The 25,298-nt window shown below is 37.8% G+C and overlaps 1 protein-coding gene across 12 annotated transcripts in view; it reads left to right on the top strand.

Annotated features, from left to right (window-relative positions):
* Nucleotides 1-25,298, top strand: part of arhgef10la (Rho guanine nucleotide exchange factor (GEF) 10-like a) — a 222,932-nt gene that overhangs the window by 146,867 nt on the left and 50,767 nt on the right. For all 12 annotated transcript variants that reach the window (XM_073916824.1, XM_009306102.5, XM_073916829.1 and 9 more), the window contains one exon: nt 20,774-20,860. In XM_073916824.1, coding sequence (XP_073772925.1) covers nt 20,774-20,860 — 87 coding nt within the window. The remainder of the gene's footprint in view (nt 1-20,773; nt 20,861-25,298) is intronic.

Raw genomic sequence — 25,298 nt, 5'->3', positions numbered from 1 at the left:
TTCAGAATGAGCCTGGGTTGAAAAAAACTCTATCAGGTTTAACTACCTAGCAGGCACACAACATCATAAGATGTTAAAATTAGGTTAGATTTGACGTCAGGTAACCAAAATTCAATGTCCAGCCAGCGTCTAAGGACGTTAATTTGATGTCTAATAATGACGTCAAATTACGTTGATATTTGGATGATTTTAGGTTGTGTTGTAAAGTGACCTAAATCCCATGTCTAATAGATGTCATAGTTATAACATCCACACAATGTCAAGGTGTTACATGATTAGACGTTGATATTTGGTTAATTTTGCATTGGACATTGGAAACTGGTGTCAGCTTGATTTTGGGTTCTGACATCAACCCGGTTTTCATTTGCAAAAAAAAATTCTACTTCCCTAAAACGTTAGGGTACAAGGTCAGTAACCAAATCAACACTGTACCAAACTGACTTTCATTGTAAGTACAAAGAAATCTTCTTTAATCTCCCACAAAAGAAAGTGAATGAGGTTTGGAACAGGGTGACTGTGAGTAAATGAACTCTTTAAATAAATAGTTTACCTGAAAATGAAATGAATTGAATTCTCTGCAGGCGACACAGTCGCCTCACAGCAAGAAGGTTACTGGTTCGAGTCCCAACTGGGCCAGTTGGCATTTCTGTGTGGAGTTAACATGTTCTCCCTGTGTTGTCTTAGGTTTCCTCTGGGTGCTCCAGTTTCTCCCACAGTCTAAAAACATGCGCTATAGGTGAATTGAATAAGCTAAACTGGCCATATGTGTGTGCATGTGAGAGTGCCTGGGTGTTTCCCAGTACTGGGTTGCGGCTGGAAGGGTATCTGCTGTGTAAAACATATGCTGGATAAGTCGGTGGTTCGTTCCGCTGTGGTGACCCCTGATGAATAAAGGGACTAAGCCAAAGGAAAATGAAGGAATGAATAGATGAATGAATTCTCTGCAACTGAATCTTCTGTAGTCTATTGTAAATACGTAAAACTTTTAGGTTTTTGAAATGTTTTATATATTACTATAGAAAGCATTCACTGAAATGACAGAAATTAGTTTGGACAGCAGCCAACAATTTCGGATGCATTTACCTAAAAATGTCCATTACAACATGAGTTACTTCATATAATCAATGTGTAGTATAATGTATTTGTCAGCTCTCAGAAATTATTTTTCCAGGTTACTAATTTAATTTGGCCATTGAATGACTTTCTCAATTCAATGTTTTTGCATTTTTCTGTGGTTGAGCCACTGATTGAGGAAATACATTGAGAGACATTTCAGTAAGTCGTTCTGTATCTTTCATCATATCTTCTGATGTTCATTTATGTTTATTTATTGCTGTAATTAGAATGATTTCTTCATGTGCACTTGATCTGGGCTGCCACTTGAACTGAATTGAACTCAATTGTAGGGGTCTGTTACATCATATTAAAGAGCATAAAAGTGATACTTATTTTTTGAATTTCTGTATAAAATTGACAGAATGAGAAGGTTAAGACAGTTTTTAAAAATAGGGATGCGGCAATATTTTTAATTTTCTTTTAATTTTTCTTTTCTTTGCCCTCCCCAATATATGCCAGCTTTTCAAGTATGAAACATAACATAATAGTCTAAATAATTTAGGATTTATTTATTTATTTTTTATTTTTATTTTTTGCTTGGTACAAATTAGTTTTACAGTGCATATTGTTTAAATTAAATTAAATTAAATTAAATTAAATTAAATTAAATTAAATTAAATTAAATTAAATTAAATTAAATTAAATTAATTAAATTAAATTAAATTAAATTAAATTAAATTAAATTAAATTAAATTAAATTAAATTAAATTAAAATTTTATTTTTATTTAATTTAATTTAATTTTATTTTATTTTATGTAAATTCTCTCCACACCACCACTATTGTGCACTTGGATGATGCGACGGCAGCCACAGGACAATAGCACCAGTGCGCTCATCATACACCAGCTATTGGTGGAGTGTAGTGACAGTGATAGAGACAATTCAGTGGATGGTAATGAGTGAGAGGCCATGATCGGTAAGGGCTGAAGGAGGGAATATGGCCAGGACACTGGGGTTACACCCCACTCTTTATGAGATGTGCCATGGGATTTTGAATGACCACAGAGTGTCAGGACCTTGGTTTAACATCTCATCCAAAAATGGCGCTCACTGACAGTAGAGTGCCCCTTCACTATACTGGGGTGTTAGGCGTAGGTCGATCACCCATTGCTGGCATCACTATCTTTGTTTAGTTTCAGCAGAAAAAGTTCGGTAACCACTTGAGTGTGTGTAATTTTTTATTTTATGTGTGAACTATCTTTTTTACCCATCCAGGGATTCTGACAGATTTAACAGTTTTTTTTACATTGTATGGACCATGTTTAGATTCAGACATCAAAATGCCCATTAGAAAAAAAATGCTAATTAACTGCTTCACTGTATCAGATGAAAATGACATGTTTTAAATGTCAGCCCTTCCTAATTAAACAGCATTAATACAATTATGGATTATTCAAAGAAAATTGCAGCTTTCAAATATGTAATTATATGCATTATGTCAGATCCTGCATTAAATTTGGCGAGATGCAAGAACCAGTAGCTTCAATGTTAGTGTAATATAAGTACATTTTCATATTTGTGTTCCACTAAGGCAAGTCACATAGTTCAAGAACAACATGGAGGTAAATGAGTAAACGATGACAGACTTTTCATTTTAGATGTATTATACTCTTAATGTTTCCCATGTCACCTTGAATTTCTTGAATATAGTCAGGCAGTTCATATGGTGCCATCGCCAGAAGCTCCTTGACTGCCTGACCATAAATTATCTCTCACCTTATCAATATTTCCTATAGTCATAACCATCCAGGAGAATCACAGCCCAGGGTTTTTCAGTGCAGCCAGCAAACAGCCCACTAGCGTGATGACATATCTGTTATGGGCTTGCCTCAGGGTTGTGACCAGGATTTACCACATTACGCTATGTGAATAGCCTATGGCAGCAAGGCTATCATAGCATCTGTGTGGAGATCTTGTTCTACGAAAGGCCAATTCAGTAATAAGCCCAGATTCCTTTCTGGCTTTGTGCTCTAGCCCATTTGTTTCTTCCCTCAAGTCATGAGAGCCATATTAGATTGTAATGATAGCGCAGGTAAACTTGAGATTCCGCGATTGGCATAAATCCACCATCTTGTAGGGTTTAAAGAAAGATTGTGCAACAAGCGACACTAAAACTGTTCTGTGTGTGGACGCTAATCAAGCACTTCAGTAGAAGTCGAGTAATAAAAAATATTACCCCAGTGAAAATATAAAGTTCTTCATGGCAATTTTACTTTATTTTTAATGTATGTAAATATTAAAAGTATTGGCTTATTTATTTTACAAGAAAGAAAAAGTAATGAAATATGTAAACTGATAACTACTATTAATAATTCATGGTACTGTAGTTCAGGAGTGCACATGTGAATATATACCATGTAGACTAATATAGAATAACAATGTGTTTACAAATGAAGAAGAACCCTGTGTATCTATAATACTTCTATATCTACTTTGAGCTACATTATCGATGATTTTCTAGTTTCTTTATTCTGTTAAACACAAATAAAGCTATTTTGATTAAAGCTACTATGTAAACCTGTTTCCATTTTGAAGAAAGCTGAAAACTTGTAACCATTGACTTCCATAGTACTTGTTTCTCCGACTATGGAATTCAATGGTTACAAGTTTTCAGCTTTCTTCAAAATTGTTGTGTTAAACAAAATAAAGAAACGTGTAAAGGTTTGAAAGAAGTAAAGGGTAAGCAAATAATTACATAGTTTTCTTTTTTGGGGAGAACTACCCCTTTAATCTGTGCTGTTTGAAATTTTGTTTAGATTTTAAGTAGAACCTAATCTGACTTGATGTTCAAAATACACAGATATAGACATGTTTACATTGAAGCATTTAATTTGGTGGGTTAATAAATAATAATAAAAAAACATCAACAGTCACAATATATATATGACCTTTAATATTATATTTTATTTACAATAATCTTAAAATTCAGCATTAGTAATGTTATTTTTGAGCCATCAGTTCCAGAAATGTAAGAGAGGATCTCCTTTTTCACTGGATTTGAATCAGTTTGTAAATTCAGTGAATCGTTTACCTAAGACCTGCTCTGAATGGATCTTTTAAATCAATGAGTTAAGTATAGTCTTGCTCTAAACAGATCAATTGATAACAGATGCAGCTGGAATCACAAATGAATTGTTCAGTGCAATTTGTGAACCGATTTATTGGGTAGTGTTTTCCCCAACTCAGAGAAACGTTAAAATGAAATACATTTTAGTAACATGTGCAATGATTTGTTTTGAAGTTTAGTAAAGTTAAAAAGTCTTAGACATTTGTTGTCATTAAAAGTATTGATGTTAAAATGATCTGCTGTGGATGAAGGATACTGCTATACATATATGTTAAAGGGGTCACACTTTGTTTTGATAGTCCGTTTGTTGAATTTAAATTACACTGCATCTACATGCCAGCTAATTCTTATTAGATTATGGGTAGATTGATAGGTTGGGGTTGGGGTTAGGGTCAGTGTAAGTTGACATGTACTTAAACAAGTTTTTTATAGTCAGTTAAATGTCTCTTGAAGGAGCATATCAACAGAAATGAAGCAGACAGTCTACTAATACTCAAATGGACCATCAAAATAAAGTGTTACTGTTAAAGGGACGTGTTAAAGGGATCAAACGACCCTTCAAAATAAAAAATTGTTGGTCTTTAGTGTCTATCTTGCTTTTTAATATATGGATTTTTAGTATATGGAAAGCTGTTATGGAAAGTTTCTTTATAAAATACAGGTCTTGAATCATAGGTTTGAGTAAATGAAGACAAAATAGTAAATTTGGATGAACTACACCTTTATTTCTCAGTTGAGAAATAGCAGAAATCTATTCAGACCCTTTTATATGCCCAATTATTTTGTTTTGCAGCACAAAGGTTTGACTTGTCATCCATATTGTCAGCTTTCTCCAGCAGTAGAGGGCAGTGTGGATCTGCTCTTTTCATTCTGGAAATGGCATTGCAGCACAGTCTGAGAGCGAGGTCATCTGCAAAGGGGTTGATCTGTAGCTTTGACAGTTACGTGCTAATTATTGGAAATCATCAGTACTCTAACGGAGCCTTTAAAGCAAGCAGTCACACTCTTGTCCTCCACCCCTTTCCCTCACGCCCCCTGTGTTTTTATGGAGAAAACCAAGGGCAGGGACTAATATAACAGAGCAAAGCTTAGGGTGCACAAAATGTGCTAATTTAAACGTCAACACTTCCTGTAATATACTTTCAGTGCAGTATGGGAACATTCCGAGAGTAATAGTTCAACGAGGGGAAACAAAACAGTCTCAATCTTGGACTTAATCTGGTAATCGTCTTTCGGTGAATTGCCTCAGTTTGTCTTTTTCTCCGCTAATTATGCCGTCAGTCTTCTCCAACCGATCACCCCACACGGGCAATTGCAAATTAAGCGGCGGTCGCACATCAGCATGAAAGTGCTTTGCATGCCTGCCGCAGTATAAACTTGGCCTCTGCGGGGAACCCGAAGCAACCTGGATCATTGTGTCTTCTGCTAAAATGTGGTTCATTAGCATTCCACCGCCATTATAGTGGGTTCGTCTGCACCTTACCTGTCCCTCAAGGCTGATAAGGCAAAATGTACTGGAATTGAAAGTGAAGCAGGAGATTTGGCTATCTAACGCAACCACTCCCTTGTCAGCACCTGATTAGTAGCTGTTTCTTGTAATTATTATGATCATTCAGAGAATTTTAAGCAGTTTTTCCGAGGGCACAGCTGTGCGGGATGAAGGGGTGTTTAAAGCTTAAAGCCTGGGATACGTTCCTTGAGCCAGCATGGCAGCTTGGTGACAGTGCCTGCCGCTCAGCGCAGTAGGGATTTGAGGACCTTTTGTTCTGTGTTCCATGTCATCTGATCAAGAGGATTAAAGATACCCTCCCATCACACCCCTCTGTGGTCCCTCGCAATAGCATCCTCCAATTAGATTCTAAGGGTTGGCGGAGATTGTGGTGGCTCACCACTTTTCCCCGTACCACAATCCACTTGGTAGAGAGAGAAAGGCGGAGACAAAGAGAGATGGATACAGACACCGAAAGATTCAGTGGCTTTATATGCTTCTGACAACTCTTGGCTTCCACTCGTCTTTTCAAACCCATTATTTGCAGGACAGTCCATCGCTTTCATCTCAGCAGCGATGCTGGGATTGTCGCGGCGTGTCAGAGAAGTTGTGCCGAGGGGATGAAGAGACGTGTTGGATTCTCATCGCATTAGCTGGATGCATCACAAAGTGCTGAGTGACTGAGCGGGACATAAGGAGGGAAATATCAGTGCCCACATGAATATGAATGTTGTTTAGTGAAGTCCTGCCAATGTCAGATGGTACTGTGGTACACTCACAGCGCTATTCTGCCTAGCGCTGGTGTGAAATGTCAGTTGCAAGGAAGCACATCATCTCATTTAATAGCTTCAAAGCTGAAAGACTAGTTCACCAAAATACAATTGTCAGTGTTGTAGTTACCCTCACTTTGTTTCATGCATAAAAATGAAAAGGGACTAGGTCTGTCCAGCTCCAAAATGATACCGTTCAGACTAATTCATATCATACAAATCATAGATTATACTTTGTCACTTCCAAGCAATCCACACAACCCGACAAATCCCAATTAAACATGTTCAATCAGAAAAAGCAAGGACAGACAAATGGCCACAGGAGTAACACAACCTGACAAAACCAGATCAATTGTTGCAATCTGTCATTGCAACATAAATTGGCTTATAATTCAAGTCTTCTTAAGCCATACAGCATGATGCTGCAACAAATGTAATGGTACATTTTATATATAAAGATATGAAATTAAAAAATGCATCAATATGTGTCAAGGATTTGCAATATTTAGTTTGCTTTACCTAATAGAAAAAAATGTATAGTTGCAGTGAGGGCATATTATATATAACAATGTTTAATAAAGCAAGGGGTAATCAGCCTGATCTCACGAGAAAACGTAAGTATTTTACGTTTTGCCAGTTTAGTAGCTAATTCGTATGAAATCGTATGAGTTCAGTCGTATACGAAATTGTACGGTTTTGAAAAGGAGGCGTGGCACCTAACCCCACCCCTAAACCCAACCATCTTTGGGGGATGAGAAAATCGTACAAAATTATACAAATAAGATCGTACAAATTTAAACGACATAGCCACTAAATCAAAAAGTTACGAATTGCCGTAAGATTGTGTTGGGTAATCTGCTAAATGTTATGCACATTTGTATGTATTTTGTGACAAAGTCCATAATGAGTGAATCTAACACAATTAAAAATTCAACTTGAAAATCAAGAATATTTGTATTCTGTTGTCACCATTGCCCCATACATTGGACAAAATGTAATAAACTTTTAGCTTAAAATATAGGGATATTTTGTACCGTAAGTTTATTATTGTTACAGTCTGTTGTGTAGCGCAGAGGAAAAAAACAAAGTGTGGATCCAAATCCAGCATTGAACACATTTAATGAAAAACTATTACAAAACAAAACATAACTAAAACAAGGCAAGACAAATCAGGAAACACACGGGCATCTTGAAAGCAAAAAAAAAAAAAAAAAAAAAAACAGAGGGGAACACCAACTGAAATATAGTCTTGCACTGTAAAACCCAACAGTTAACTTTATCAAATGAAATGAGTGGGTGTCAATTTATTTTTAAGGTTGTGTTGGGCTGTTGGGGTTGGGGTTAGCAAAGTTTCTTATAGTCAGTTAAACGTTTAGCAGTATAAACAGTATAAGTAGAACGTCTACTAATAAATGGACCATCAAAATAAAGTGTTACCAATGAGTGTAGTTAGCTCAAAATGTACTGAAAGTTAATTCTACTCATTTGAAAAGAGTTTTGAACTCAGTGTTGAAAGTAATGAGTTGATTAAATACCTCATTATTTCAACTTAAATTGAGTAAGTTCACAGTACTCTTATGGATTAGTTTTTTTTTAACTCAAATGGATTATAGCAATCGGTTTTCTCAAATGGTTTGTGTTGCCTTAACTTACTGGGTTTTACTGAACTCATTTGGTTTGAGTTATCTTCATTTATTGGGTTTTACTGTGCTTAAATTGGTTCATTTGCTCAAGTAGATTAAGTTCACATACTCATTAACAATAGTTTTTGAACTTAAAGAGTTTGTTGAAATCGGTTTCCTCAAATTGCTTGAGTTACCTTAACTTATCGGGTTTTACAGTGTAGTAATGAGTGGAAATGACCCACAGCTGTGTGTGTGAGTGAGTTGATTATCGCAAAGTATTCTGGTAGTGGAAGTTCATGTGTTGTGTGTGTAGTCCATTATTGTGTAGTCAAATTATGACTTAAGTGCATCTTCACTTCTAGAGACAATTGAGCAGATTGAATCTTAGGTCATTATTTGTCCTCATTAATTGTAAAATTGTCTAATAATAGTCTAATTAATAGCTGTTGATGACTGCAAACAAACCAATAAGTCAGAGAGCTGAACAAGAAAATACATAAATAACTAAACAATAATAATGATAACAATTATTATTATTTAAGTCCATTCTTGTGAACTGGAGTTAAATAAAATTCATTTAACTTGCAGCCTATTTTTATAAATGTGCTAAAGACTGCTAGGGCAGATTTCAAGATTTCCAGACAATAATGACTTAATAATTTTGTATTCTTATTTCTTATTCAGTCTTTTCCCTCACCCTTACCTATCATGGGATTTTATAAGGTATGTAATATAATGCACAAGTTGAATGAATCATTTTATGCCATTTTGGAGCTTGACAGCCAAAGTTCTCATTTATTTTCATTATATGAAGGTTAGTCATCAATAAAGAGAGGGAAAGTCATAGGCTTCAAATGGCACAAAGAAAACGATGACAAGATTTTCTTTAAGGTGAAATGACCCTAGTATTTCGCATATGTTACTCAGCACCTTAGACATATGTTCTATTACAGGCCTTTATCCAGCTTGTAAACCATACACCAGTAACTGGAGGGGTGACATTTGAGAGCTCCAACTGAAAACTTACACTTCTGCTCACATTACTTTAAATATTCTATGCAAAATGCATAACAGATAGCACAGCAGGTTGACACTTTGATCTTTGCTTATCTTGGGCCGTGAAATTTAAATGATTGGATTTCATCCAGCTCATGAAATCGTAACACTTGCAGCTCATTTCAGCTTTGATCCCGTCGTCCATCTGCGTTAGAGTCACTGAGGGATATTGAAAAACAACTAACAAACAGGGCCACGTCGCTACCTCTGAGACAGCACCATTGTTTTATAGGGAAGGGCTTGGGCGATTTATATTAATTTAGCCACATTGAGGACTAAACTGCCACAACCTCTTGAGTGCTTTAGTCGCACCACCCTGCCACCGGTCCTTTTCCCCACGTGTATTGAATTCCTATAGGCTAATCCACTCCCATTTCCCTCTTACTAATCCTGCAGTGTAGCAGAATGCTAAACGCACTCATGTCAGCCTTTCATTATGCAGCATTTCTTTGGGATCCTGGTATCCACAGCTCTCCTCCACACCATAAGGATTAGCGAGAATGCTACGATACAGCATGAGGCCTGGACTAGCGCTGTGTCAAACAAATACAAGCGCAGTTTGTTTCTCAAGCTGTGATCAGGTTAGCATTGGCGCTTTGTTATTGTGCTATCTTGCTCTCCCTGCTTCCTCTACCCCGAGGCTAAGAGCAAAAAAGAAGTGGTAGAGATTGCTCCGAAGCCTGGCAATTATCAGTTAATAACCAACAGAAGAGTTCTATTAGTGTTTGTTAGCATGTGGGAGCCGCCTGTGATGCTGTTGTCAGGAGGATTCAGGATTTCTTTCATCGGAGCGGAGTGCCGCTTTGCTGTAGTGACTCAGACTAGACTTTTTTTTTGGTTCATGTTAACCAAGCCTTGTGGATTAAATGCTAACACAGAGGTTATTTGATGATGGTGTTGTGGAGTCCCAGCTCAGCTACAGTAAGTGTTGTAATAAGTGTGGCTGTTCAAGATTAGCTACACATTGTTTTGGTATCATTTATATGATTGCCCACTTGTTTGTTTTAATCTAAATGCTAGATTGTACTGAGGGAAGTAAAATAAACCAGTTGCATATTAGTGGTGCTATAGAAAAGAGTAGCAATCAGGGTTTATTAATTTTACAATACAGTGGTCCGTCATTATTCGTGGGAGTTACGTTCTTGGAATAAACCGCAATAGGGGAACTCTGCAAAGTAGTCAGCTTTATTTTTACAATTATTATAGACGTTTTTAGGCTGTAAAACCCCTCACTACACACTTTATACACTTTTTTTTTCAGACAGGCAATAACATTTTCACACTTTTCTCTCATGTTTATACACTGTCAAAGTTCAAACCTTCATAGAAAAATAAGATCAGTATTATAGATTGAAATCAAAGTTCAAAACCATTTGATCTTTAATATTCTGTAATAATATTCTGCTCGTGCACAACTTCTTGCACGCCCTCTAAAATATACACTGCTCAAGCACAGTTTTTCTTGTGGGTTCTTAAATAAACGCTGCTGAAATGCGATTTAGTGCGTTTATGTAACGAGTATGTCTCCAACATTTATTAGATTTGCTGGAAACATTTATGAATGTCTCCAATAGACCTACAGAGCGGCATTAATGCGTCCTGAAGTAAAGTGAAACGGCTATAAACTCCGGCAAGATAAAGTCATTGTAATTAGAACCATAGAGCTTTATCTATAAATAAAGTATAATTATGGAAACTGTGTTCATCTTAACTGAAAGCTATGGCGTCCCGCTTGTTTTCTGGCCTCATGCATTACGCAACTGTCAGTCAGTCAGTCAGCACGTCATCCTAAAGGGTTAAACAAATGAAGCACAGCAGTACTACGATTACAGAATAGTTTGCGCTGTTATAATTTCCTTACCTTTTAATGGGTTTTGGTGCGATTATAACCTGCTATTAAAAAAGGACTGATTGTTTTGAATGAGAAACTGTAATGTAGCCAAGGGAGTATGAATTTTAATGTGGCGCCCCGCCATGGAAGAACGAATGTAACGGAAACCATGCATGAAGTAATTGTGTGGAACCCAGCATTTTTTTTTACAGTGTACTATATTGCATAAATTATTTTATTTATTTATTTATTTATTTTGGACCTAAACATCCTCATGAAATCACTAAATTTTGTACACACACATTTAACGTATTAAAGTAGAAGAATAACTACACATCTGGTCTGTGATTCAGAATTCAGTGAGGTAAAACAGCTCAATAGTACTATCTACTGTGCACACTTTTGACAAAAAACCATCTTCATATAAATACAACATACAAAGGTTAAGGCTTGGAATATCCCAATACCAATGAATTGTCTACTGGAGAAAACTCGACATTGAGTTATTATTTTTTTCTGCACATTTTTAGAGGAATTTTCAGGAGATGCAATAAACTGTATTAAAAAGATCCTCACCAAGGCCTAATCCCAATTATACCCCTTGGCCATTCCCTTTTGTTCCAATTCTCTTTAGCATAAAGGCGTAGGGCTAAGGGGAGCAAGAGAGCTATTCTCAAGATAACTGAGATGTTTCAGAACCACACTTGAAACCAAGGGGCAAGAAAATTTCCCAAAATACTCTGTGTACAACGACAGCATGGCTGCACATGGAAGTCGGAAGATGTACAAATTAGTATTGTTATCATTGTTACAAAGTTTTACAACAAACAAGCATATGTTTTAATACATTCATAATGGTGCTCGTGTTTTACCACCATGCTTAAAAAAACTATTAAAATGCTAAATTTCACTATCTATAATCCATAATAATAGCGATAAATCTTGTATAGCAGTCCTGCATCTGTTGCTTGATAACACTCAAATACAATGTCAGAAAAGTCTAGTGGCTGTGAATTGCCTTTTTACAGTGTCTGGTGTAATGTTAATATATCTGATAGATGAATTTGGCCACGGTGTAAATACACAGTACAGTTACGAGCTTTTTGACGCATTATATCGTTATGATAACATGATATCATTGCCTTCAGTAATTTCCTAAAGATAATTACCGAAAAATAACAGCTGGAATAATTGCAGGAGTCGCCATCGTCATTCTCAAGAGATCGCGATAACATATGATGACGTGTGCAGGTGTTGTAGTGCTGTACCATTTCTTAGGGGTACATTTTGAAACCCTTCTCTTTCACACTCTGTTTCAAGGGCCAATATGAAGAGTACGGATAGGAGTTAAAAAAAAATAGAATTGGGATCGGGCCTAAATTTGGTCAGTGTAATCTAGGTCTTTGTGAAGAGTTTTCATTGAAGGGCATGTCCATTGCAGCCTGACAAAGTCCAGTATTTACCAAGGAGGAAGTTTTTATATCTCAGACATGCAATTTCCAGTCATCCCTCAACCACACATGCTCAATAAAAGTTTTCATTAGAAGACACCTTTAAGTCAATATTTAGTTATAATCATAGTGTCACCTTGTGGCACCAGGAAATGTCAAAGAGCCCTTGCAGTTTTAACTGTAATCGTGTTTACATTTTGCGTGATTTGAAAAGAAAATGTTTCATAATGTGCTCGGATGCCAACTTAAAAAGATACTGTATTATTAAGTTTATCAGTCTTTGTTAAATTTTTCTTCTTCTCATATTTGAGATGTGGTCTCTTTATGAGTCACAAAGAGATACTTACTTAATTGCTCGTGAATTTCAGCAGAGAGGCATGCATGTTCTTTTGTGCAGCGTTTATCACATCTGAAACGCTCGAAATAAAGCACAGGTTGAAAAGAGTTTTGATTAGTGTCACAGAAAAATCACCTCAAAGCATAACACTCCATTTGTTTGTGCTCTAGAGACTCTGTCCCCCAAACCTCCTCTAGCCTGATGACTCATAATAATTGAGTTGATTATAGCAGCTTTCTTTTATTTGTCTGCATATAGAGGCAAGCAAACAAGCTTTTAGTCTGGCAATTTGGTAAAAAAAATATCTGTTTTTAATAACATTCAGCTTTTTGTCCCGGTGCCGCAGCAGACTATCAATATGCATTTGATCACAGGATTAAATGCAGACATATTGCAGACAGGATAGACTCTGCAAGGAAAGCTAATATGGGTTTCCTCCAGATGAGTTCATGGCCTATGGAAAGGATGCTCACCACCTGGAGCTGGCATACGGCCTGTCACCCAGAAGAGTAGGGTGGATATCGTGTAGAGCAGGGGGTCACCGGGGCCAGCAGCTGTGTGGCCGGCCTCTTTCTTCATCAACAAATCTCTCTTTAATTAGCTCACCTAGTGCCCTTTCCCCAGACGAGCACCCAAACACAAAGTCTTCCATCAAATCTCCCCACAGTCACTCTCCTTCTCCCATTGGGATCTCCAGGATCTCACCTGCATCTGAGCCTGAGGCTTAATGGAAAAGTCATCGTAACGCTAATTAAATAGCCTTTCACAGTGTGTGGCACATATCGAGTTGAGCTGCTGACTCTGAGCCACTGAACATGTGGAATGAGTTTGAATGATTGACACTATTGTGATTAATATTTCAGGTCTTATCTTGAACTCCTAGATTGATAGTTCACTCAAATATATGACAATTAAGTCATCATTTACTCAACCTCACGGGAAGATAATTCAACTAATATCAAATGAGCTATGAGTGATTTTTTAATAGCTTGAGTTATATTTGAAGGTGATATTTATTTTATACAATATTTGGGTCAATAAAATAATTTGGATTTTCAATTTTAATGAAAATATTACATATAAAGCTGCAGCATAAACAGTTTGAATTTCTGGTTAGAGCACAGTCAGCCGATTTGAATGTTATCACTTGACTGAATGGCTGTTTTCAGTGGTTATCAGCTGATAAATATGGGCCGGTATGGGCCTTCTGTTATTATCCATACACATGGTTAATCAGCTATATAACACATACGGGTGCGGGCAGAAGTTAACGTGAATAATTTATGTTGATTATTAAATTTTTCCCATTAATTGTATCTTTTTTAACGTCTACCCCTACCCCTGCCATCACAGTAATGTAAAAATAGATCTGGATCTGGAGTCTTCTCTGTTTGTATAGCTAATTAACCATGTGGATAGATGATAACTACCTTCTGAGCCTACCAGTAGGAGCCGAAGTCCCCTACTGGCCCATATATTTATCAGCTGATAACCACTGACAACTGTCACGGTTGCATGTTTGTGCGCTTTTCCAGAGTGTCTGTTTGGTCACGTGGGTTTGTTTTGTTTTGGTTGTCCACGTGTATTTGTTATGGTCACGTGCTATGACAGTACTCAGCTGGTTTGATTAGCTCGTCAGATGAGGCTCATTATTGTACCTATATCTGGGCGACGCTTCTGTGTTTCTTTGTCAGTTCGTTGCGTATGCTCATGTGTGTTTGTCTATGCTCAGGACCGTGAGGAGAGACCACTGGACCCTGTTCTTCTGTCTGTTTCCTGCCCTGTTTTCCGCGCCCTACTGAAAAAAAAACAGCTTAAACCAGCCTAGGCTAGTTGGCTGGTTTTAGCTGGTCAACCAGGCTGGTTTTAGAGGGGTTTTGGCCCTTTCCAGGCTGGTTTCCAGCCATTTCCAGTCTGGTCTTAGCTTTGTCCTAGCATCACACATTACACCTTGTCAGTTTATTTTGACTGCGTCAAATAAACTTATTCACTTGCACTTGGATCCTCTCTGAATCTTATTTGATTGTGACAGATAACAGCCATTCAATTGAATGATAACATTCGAAACGTGTGACACAGTTTTATTTCTAAATGAACCTGTATTTTGAATGAATCTGGTCAACTAATGATACAATGTTCCATTCATATAGAGGGCTGACATTAATGGCTCTTTTCCACTGACTGGTACTGGTTAGTACAGGTCACATTTATCAGGTTTGCATTTCCACTGCCAAAAGAGTTCCAATAGTTGGTGTGGTGTACCACAGAAAGTTTTAGTCTACATGATTCTCGCTCGATGAAATCTCGCTCAAAGTTAAGCTGTACTGATCATTCACATATCATATGAGAAGCACTTCTCACAAAACAGAGGCTTTATACACATAAATACTTGTGTATAAACGTTCATTACTAACTTTTCTATGAACATTATTTAAATATAACTGCCGATCAATGACAGTGCAAAATAGCCTACTGTAACGTCTGCAATTATAATAAATCAATAAATCAATAAATGCACCTTATATAAACACATACAGTCTCCGAAATGTTACCAACTACAGAAGAACTCCACACAGCCTACGTTTAAGGTTCGTACACACCGGGATGCTTTTCATTTGCGTTTATCGTCTGCGTTTTTCAAGATGTTTTTCTGGATTCAAACCCAAGCGATTTTCACTGTCGTCGAACAGAAGAGTATGCAAAATCACTCCTTGACGTTAGATGGCGATACACATCTTTAAGCTTCTGACACCGGCTTGTAACACAGAAGAAGACAAAGTTGACACGCTTGTTGTTATAGATGGTTCAAAAAGCAGCTCCAGCTCTAGCGATGAAGAAATGATTTCAATGTGCTCGCATTGACAGTTTTGAGCTTGAGCGCCTCCTAGTGCTGTTTACTGTAACTTCAGCAGCTCCGTGCACGTGAACAAAAGTGCCAACCTGATTGGCGCAAAAGGTTTTGACGCCGCGCATCAAAACAAAAAACAAGAATTAGGCGTTTTTTTTTTTATGACACTTACGCCTGCCGTTTAGTGCGTTGGTGTGCCCAATCACATTGTCGCCCTTTGTTTAATCACGAGACATTAAATGTTTACGGAAAACGAGACCAAAAAACGTTTCATATGCATGGGCCTTTGGTTCTTATTTGGGTTCAAAAACAACATGCTACATATAGCTTAAAGTCAGTGCAAACCCCTCATCTGTATCTTTAATCTTCATCAGCACATGTAACCTCTGTTAGACAGTAATTCCCTTATTCCGAGTTCATAATAGTCCAAAAGGCGATGATGATAATTAAACATAGCAGTTTGTTCATGGTTTAGGTTGCTAAAGAATCATTTGCTCTGTTTTTTCCAGCTTCTCCTTTGTTTGTCCGTTTCAGAAAGGATCGGATGTCAGAAGCATTTCAATAATCACAAGCACGTTATTATCAACAGCTCAAAAAGTTCATTATATCAAATATAGAATTGCAGAAAGCTCTCTGGAGAAGCCGCTCGCACTTTTAGACGGCCTCGTAAAACAAAAACAGAACATAGCAGACTTTGTTCTTTTTGGCTTTGTGGTTGTTCATCAAGATGATGACAAGGTTTGTTTGAGCTTTAGTCCACCAGGGCTTGTCATTACATGTATATAGTATTACAATGTAGTGACTCTACTGTGTATTTAAAAATGGCGCTTTCTTTGTTTTCAATCTCCTGCTTGTGTACGAGCTCGTGAAGCATCTCTGTAAACAATTGCATTTAGCTGCGTGTCTAGCTCCCTCTTTTGGTACCCTTTTGTCGAGCTAGGTACCCTTTGCTAAGGGTACCTAAAAAGTGGTATGGTATGGTTAGCTGAACCATACCGTACCACTCAGTGGAAACAGGCCATAATAAAGCTTACATGAAGAATAAATCAGTCATTTAAATAATTCAAATGAATGACTCAATCAATCATATTGATATGATGTGACATTTACTGCCAAACTTTTAAAAGAGAATCAATACTCTCTCTTTCTTCTCAACATGTTCCCACATGGTTAAAATTTACTGGTATTGCAATACCTGTCAGGCCATCTGGTCCCCACAATGTATAGAATACTAAGTACACACACACAGATTTCAATAACCCATCTTGGGTGTTTGTTTTTGTGTGTTCATAAATATCTCTTTAATTGCCTAAGCAAACAGGCTGATCTCGATGATACCATATGCCTATAATTGTATATTATAGAGCATTTTAAAATCAAAACCTGTAATTAACTACACTCTTAGCACATTATGTATTTCAGTTCATGCATAAGCATAGACTCACAGGTGTTAGAATAACCCTTCTTTCTGACAGGCCATTACCAACTGCCACAGGTCACAAAGCATGTTTGAGATTTTATACATAAAGAGCAGCATTCAGCTCGTGCTAGATTAAGTCTGTCTCCAGAAGCAGTACAGTGTACAGTTGGGCAGGAGTCCTGCGTGGTGCAGTTTGCGAACCCAGAATAAATGTGTTGCTGGGGAGTCATGCAGCATGTCTCTTAGACCCCAGGGGACTGCAGATATTCAGGCAAATGCACTTGCTATTCATCGGAGAATGGACAAAGACAAAGCAATCTCCACCTGTGAAGATTGCCTGTGCTCCTCACTGAGCAGCAGTTCTCAAGTGACTCAGGAAAGCCACAGTCTGTTTCTCCATCCACCAGCCGAGCTCTGCTGCCCGCAGGCTGCCATATGCGCTCCTGCCATGACTGGCATTTAATTACAAATTAGACATTTTCTGTCACCGCAGATGGATGAATGATAGAAAGAAATGGGATAAATGGTCAGGATGCAAGAGGAAAGGAAACTTTATGTGCTTAGTGCTTTGCAGTCTGAAATCGTTCACTGTGTGATGAGTGAATGGAAGGAAGTGAGGGATTCGGAAACTTTAGAAAAACTTAATATTAAACTTTGTCAAATTTTGCATACTTTAGAATTCAATAGCAGTCAAGTAGACTTCACTTTGTGTTAATAATCCTTCCTAATTGTGTTTATAATCTTTGCATAATCATTAAAAACTCATAGCTAAGACACTTGTAAAAAGCCAATAAGCCTACATTAACGTAAATAAATTTAGTTTAGTCAAAAACGGTTGCTATAGTTATGAAGTGATGTGCGTCTGTTCAATACAGCAAGAGCTGCAGTTGAAGGATGCGCAGAGCGTGAGTCACCATAAGCGAGTGGCGCGAGCAGCCAAACACATTTGAATGTGTTTGTAGAAAAGGCCTTTTGTACTATGCAATGATATCGTCAATAGGTATGCAATGATTAGCCGATTTTACTATTAACTGCGCTTTAATTTGTCGCAGTTGATTAATCGTTAAGGCTTCTCTAAGCCGCATTTCTTTTGCACGGAACAAAATGAAAATGCTGCAACTAAACAAAGTTATGCCAAGTTGCCAACTGGCGCTAGTTTAAAGTTCTAAGGATGTACACCAAGGCTAATACACACGCACACCGGATTAACTGTAGCAGTGGCTGTTCCCATATCATGTCTTTTCCGCTTGCAAGTTTGTTATTTCTACTGTAAGAATATATGACAATGCGTGCACAAGCGGAGCCAAACGCTTGCGTCTTTTCCGGCGCACGCAGTAGAAAACATCTCACTGTTAGAGTTGTGCGTGCCTTTCAGTGCAATGTAAACAAAAGATATGTTAGACTAATTATTATTTAAATGATTATGTATGCATGAAAGCAGATGGCAACAAAAGGTATTCTAAATAACTGCTTACCTAGTATAAAATATGTAGCAACCCTAATTGTTATGCTGTATGAAATACAAAGTAACATATGAATGTGACTGAATGTAGAAGAAGCCTACTTCACCAATGCACTGCTTTTGTTGTGCTCTGAAATGCAACATTTGTAAAAAATGTTTGTAAAAAAAACAAAATTATGTAGTTTCATAATGCAATATATTAACATTTAATATAGAAAAAGCCAACATGGGGGACTTAAGGAAAAATACAGCATATTGGCTCTTATATGCAGTTGTGTTATCACTCAAATAGCAAGTCATATCCCCTCCGGCCCTTCGTTCGGGATGCTTTACATAAACCTGCCCCCATGACAAACTAATTGAATAGCTCTGATTTAGCTCCTTCATCTGACCATTAAAATGTGGAGAATTATTTCTTGTAGGTTATTTTATTCTGAATACAATTCATTTATGGCTGCTCTTCGTGACTTTTACTGCTTTAAAATTAAGCATGGGCATACAATGGCTAATGACGTTAATACAGTAACTGTTTATCACATGTTAATGCCATTGGTTAAGCTTGACTAATTTGCACAGTTATGCTGTGTGTTGTTTCAAGGGGAATACAGTATAAGACATCATGTCAGGGGGAAACAAATAAGGTGTATAATAATAACAGCAGGCTGCTATTTCTGACCCTGTTTTGATTTACTCTAAATAGAGTCAAGAAGTCAAGTCTGAAACACCTGGAATCGAGCACCTCTAGTGCTTGCCATTATTTTATGGACCTGTTTATGTTAGCATTCTGAAAGAAGTAGGGAAATGAATAGGAAACTGATGCTTAATTTCCACTGTGGGCAACATGAAAGACACTCAGCGGTCACAGATACCCAAACTCTTCCTATTTAAATTAGATGTGCTTTCTGCCATATCTCCCAGCTTTAATTCTCACATTTATTATAAACATTTCCAAACAGCGGCTGCTTGTGGTCTGTTAATATGGCATGATGTCATGCAACATTATGGTCTCTGTAAATATGCCACCCACCACTTGAACTGAGGCACATTGCTTCATTGTAACCAGAAAATATTCAGTATTTTTGCTCTATTCTTCTGTAGACTTCTCTAAACATCAATAAAATAAAATAAAAATGAAGGTTTTTACCCGAAATAAAACATTTTTAAAAATCAGCTAGTTGCCATGGAAACACGTTTTAATTGATTTATATAAAACTAGAAGAACTAAAACAAGAAGAAAAATGTTATTTATTGTATGCATATGTGTAGGTGTGTGTACTGTATATATAAATCATATACTTGATCAGCTGGTTGCCACAAAAATCAAGAACTCGAATGAAAATTAAATTAAAATGTAAATACAGAGAACAGAGATACAAATATAGGACTAAATCTGAGGTTAATTTTAGATTTTTTTTTTAAATAATCTCAAGTGTAAAGTATGTATAGTGTTGTTAGCACTATATACTACCTAACAAAAGTCTTGTTGTCGATCCTAGTTGTAAGAGCAACAAATAATAACTTCTGGTTCATCATTTGGTTAAGTGGCAGAAGCTTGATTTTTCCAATGAAGCATCTGTTAAACTACATCCCAATCATTACAAATACTGCAGAAACCTCCACATCAAACTTTCTGAAAGCAAAAAAGATCAAGGTACTCCAGGATTGGCCTGTCTAGTCACCAGACATGAACATTATTGAGCATATCTGGGATAAGATGAAGGAGGAGGCATTGAAGAAGAATCCAAGGAATCTTGATGAACTCTGGGAGTTCTGCAAGAACGCTTTCTTTGCCATTCCAGATGACTTTGTTAATAAGTTATTTGAGTCATTGCAGAGATGTATGGATACAGTTGTCCAAGCTCATGGGAGTCATGCACAATATTAAATGTTTTTTCCACTGCACCATGACTTTATATTCTATACTGTACATTATTTCTGTCTGTTATTTCTAAGCAAAGTCAGACCTTACTGTCCTAAGTGAATAATTAAAAATCGAGACATGATCATATTTTATTTTGGTAAAATAAGTGTAATCTAGAAGCCTTTGCCTTTCATGTTAGCCACTTCTGATACCAAATGGTGAACTAGAAGTCAAGTTACTATTTGTTGTTCCTAAAACTTGGATAGGCGACAAGACAGGTAGTGTATATCAGATGTAGCATCACACAAAGAGCATCTTTAAAACTAAAGATACACATTGTTTTAAACACAAATATAACTGAAGTGTACAAAAAATACATGTTCAATTGTCAGGTAGTCCTTAGGTAAGATTTAATTTTTGTTCATCTCTTTTTTTCTAGCTGGAGGCTGCTCTTCATAATCCTGTTCAGTGTGCTTTACTCGGTTTCTCAGCGGCAAGCACTTCACTTCCTCAAGGCTACCTGTGGGTATGTAGAAACAGAAATGCACAAATATTATCATACACACATGTATGCATCAGAGATTCAAGATTCTTCCCATTGATGTAGGTCTTAATACTTGCTGGTTCAGAATTACACTACTTTTTTTTTCTTTCTGCCAGAATAAACAGGTTTTCATAACAAGCCCTGTGAAATCACCTTTAAAAGTTTCACACAGTAGTCTCATTTTCCTCCCTCCTTTGGTGTAGTGGGCAATTTATCACATAATCCCCCAAAGCAGGGGGATAAATCCAATTGGAGCCTTGGTTGGACACAAAAGGACGCCCTTGCCTGTGTCTTTGAGTTAATTGTTTTTGTGGTTATTCTAAAGAGCACTGAAGGTGGACTTATGTGGATTTAAAAGATACAAGAGCCATTCAGGGAAATTATATCTAGCCGGATTACGGACCTCTTTCTGGTGCCAAAAGTCCTTGTGTATTTCATATCCGAAATATAATTTCCTCGACATCTGATCCTGAATCCAAATCTCAGCAGCTTAAATCGCAGGGGTCAGTTTTTTAATACATCTCAGTGCATCCATTTAGTCTCAGCAGGGCTGCCAGTGTTCCTCATTAGATGTGTTAAAATGTGCTATTACGCAACATTTGTAAACTTGTTTTCCCTGCTTTTGGAGCTATGCTTTGAATTTCTGCCTCTTCTCCAGAAACTCTATGTAAAAGGCAATAGGCTTCGTCTGCTGGGAAGAAATGGTTATTTGATTTTACAAAGTTTACAAAGGTTACAGATGTCAACTCTTTGAAAAATGCACTCAGACATTTATTTGAGGCTCTTAGTAGCAAGTAAGCTGGTATTTATGGTCTGCTTTCTGGGTTGTGGTTGTGAAATAATCTATATTTATTACTTTTGGGCCGTCTGAAATTCAGATCCCAGGTCTACTCATGCTTCCACCATTTTACTTGGTCTGTTTTTGTGGTTGCAGTGATTTCGGACAAACCTCAGGTTGTTTTAGCTGACAGCTCTGACTAGACTTTTCCTGCAAGTCTGCCTGTACAAGCCTATAGCGGGGTTAAAGAAACCCCTAAAGCAATCAACACCTCTTCCGCTTATAGCAGGTGTCATTTTCTCGGTGAACTCGGCTGGACTGAGAGATGCGAGAAGAGAGGAAATGATTCAGTCGCTTGCTATTTCCCAAACTTTTAAGTCACTGATAACACATCATCATCACAACAGGCAGTTTTCACCGCTAGCGTTCCAAATGAGCAGTGACAGTAATCAGATCACTCAAAGATGGGCTGCTGGGATTTCTCTCATGGCTTAGATCAAAATAATGACTTTGTTTCCAGTCAGTCCAAGACAGTAAGCCAGCCAGTCAACCGCCAAATTCACTCTTCTTAGCTTCTTCACCTCAAAAAGCTCAGGCGTAGTTATTGATTTCTGCCCTGTGTTCATAAGGTAATTCATGGGATTTTGTAGTTAATTGGTAATTATAATAGTAAATAGCTTGTTTGATGGCAGCAGCATGTTTATTTACTGTAAATCTACACTCACCGGCCACTGTATTAGGTACCAACTGTGTCCAACTGCTCGTTAACACACATTTAGAATTAGCCAATCACATGGCAGCAGTTCAATGCATTTAGGCATGTAGACATGGTTAAGACGATCTGCTGCAGTTCATCAGAACCGATCATCAGAATGGGGAAAAAATGGTGATTTAAGTGACTTTGAATGTGGCATGGTTGTTGGTGCCAGACGGCCTGAGTATTTCAGAAACTGCTGATCTGCTAGGATTTTCACGCATAACCATTTATAGGGTTTACAGAGAATTGTCTGAAAAAGAGAAAATATCCAGAGAGCGGATGTTCTGTGGGTGCAGACTGGTTGGAGCTGATAGAAAGGCAAGATTAACTCAAACAAACACTCGTTACAACCAGCGTATGCAGAAGAACATCTTTGAACGCACAACACGTTGAACCTTGAGGCGGATGGGCTACAGCAGCAGAAGATCACACCGTGTCCCACTCCTGTCAACTAAGAAAAGGAAACTGAGGTTACAATTCACACAGGCTCACCAAAATTGGCCAATGGAAGATTGGAAAAGCATTGCCTGGTCTGATGATTCTCGATTTCTGCTGCAACATTCAAATGGTAGGGTCAGAATTTGGCGTCATTCCTTGTATCAACGGTTCAGGCTGGTGGTGGTGGTGGTCTAATGGTGCTGAGGATATTTTTTTGGCACAATATGGCCCATTAGTACCCACTATGCATTGTTCATCTCTTTATGACCGCAGTGTACCCATTTTCTGATGACTACTCGAGCAGAATATCGCAGCATGTCATAAAGCGTGAATCATCTCATACTGGTTTCTTAACCATGACAATGAGTTCACTGTACTTAAATGGCCTCCACAGTCACCAGATCTCAATCCAATAGAGCACCTTTGGGAAGTGGTGGAACGGGAGATTCGCATCATAGATGTGCAGCTGACAAATCTGCAGCAATTGCGTGATGCTATCATGTAAATATGGACAAAAATCTCCGAGTAATATTTCCAGTACCTTGTTGAATCTGCTACAAAGGATGAGGCAGTTCTGAAGGCAAAATGGGGCCAGATACTCTACTAGTAAGGTGTACCTAATAAAATAAAAAATTAAAAAAACTTTTGAATAAAAGTTCATCGACAACTTATTTACATTATGGGATGTTTTTATAGGTTGTTTAAATTTTTTAAGACTTTTTATTAAAAAACAAATGTTACACACATATTGTTTGCTACGGAATGCAAAAACTTTGTAGCTCATTATCTTAAAATCATCCAGAACGCAAATAGAACCTTGTGGTGACAATATGTCTATACGAGACGTGAGTGGCGTAATATGACAAAAAAATAATAGGTCTTATTATAATCATAGATTCTGTGTAGACTGGATGCAGTGTTGCATAATACAGCAAATCCCTTAAGATTAACTTATCCTAGTTCTGATGTGCTCGTGCACTTCTGACATGAAGAAAAGACAAATGTTTGAATTTGTCCATGTGTACAAATAAACAGATGAAGTCTTTCTCCCCAGACTAACTTTGCTCCCTTTAGACTCTTAGTCAATTTTAGCCTAATTAATGCTCTGTTGCCCAGAGCATTGGCTGTGGGGCTGGTTTTCACGGCTCTCCAGCCAGAAAAACAAAGATGCATCCAGGGCATGTTTCCAGATATCCACTCCTCCAAACAAGTACTGATGAGTTTGCTGGGGAACTAGAATTCCAGTAGGGGTAGATCATTGTGGATTTACGCCTGTGTGAGGAAGCAGGAGGGCCCGCTGGAGGTTGTGGCTGAATAAAAAAAAAGTGGGGGGATTCAGTAATTTTCCAAGCCTCTTGCTGAAAGATAAGTCCTCACTATCTCCCGCTGCGCTGCCTCAACAGGCCGTTATTTGTGCTGCCTCACCCACGAGACCTTGGTCGTCCAGATTCTCTGCCGTGATACAAATCAGACAAATGATTGCATGCAAATTAGAGGGGAACTGTAAGGCTAAAGACTATATTTAGCCAGGTCATATTGCGCACACAACATGACTCAGAATAAGAATTAATCTCTGCTGTCCAGCAGCATCCCTCCCATTCGGCTGTTGTTTTCCTGTTCTTTGCTTGGGATTACAGCCCCAGTCTCTTACTATCCAGAGGTAATCATAAATGATGGGCCCTAAACAAGGGCCATTTATAATGAGGCCAGCAGACTCTCTGTAATACTCTTTCCCTTTATATCCCTCGGTTAAACCACCTCTCGAAGGCTTTTTTGTATGGATTTTGTAATTGGAGCAGTTTAGTGCCGCACAAGAAGAGATGAGCCAATTTGTGTGGCGGGCATGATGGGATGCTGATCAGTTCGTTTAATTTCTAATAGCGAGTGGGTTGCTTTCCTTGCATAATGCATGAACGACTAACCATGGCAGAGACTTTGCGGCCGTGCAGGGGGTGAAGACAAACACTATTTTTCTCGAACGGGGGGATTATTAATTTATGATGCAATGCAATCCCAATGTGTTACAAGAGTCTGCATTTTAAAGCAAGTCGGTAGGAAAATAGATGGGTGCAGAACCTAGATCAATTGTTGAGGCCAGGCACCAGGGGATAGATTTATGAGCAGCACTGTGCTGAAGTCTTATTCTGTCAACTACATGTAATTTCACCAAGGATCGAGTTTGTCATCTCAGTCTCTGTCTTAAGAAGGCGATCAATCATCAGCCCAAAGGAAACCCTCCATTGTCAAACAGCTCAGCTTCTTTCAAAAGACATCTCTCCACCCCACCTTTTCCTCTGCTTCTGGGATGAAAAGATCCCTGGAGTTTCAAAAAAAGATGTTTGAAGTTCTCGGGCTGACGCTGGGAATGCATTAGGGGTGATAGCGCATGCATTTTAGAGGCTTTATCAAGTGGAAGACTATGAGTTAGATTTTTACGAGATATGTGA

Source organism: Danio rerio, chromosome 11 (assembly GCF_049306965.1).
Source record: "Danio rerio strain Tuebingen ecotype United States chromosome 11, GRCz12tu, whole genome shotgun sequence".
NCBI classification, from domain to species: domain Eukaryota; kingdom Metazoa; phylum Chordata; class Actinopteri; order Cypriniformes; family Danionidae; genus Danio; species Danio rerio.
This window is presented reverse-complemented; position numbering and strand designations above follow the sequence as displayed.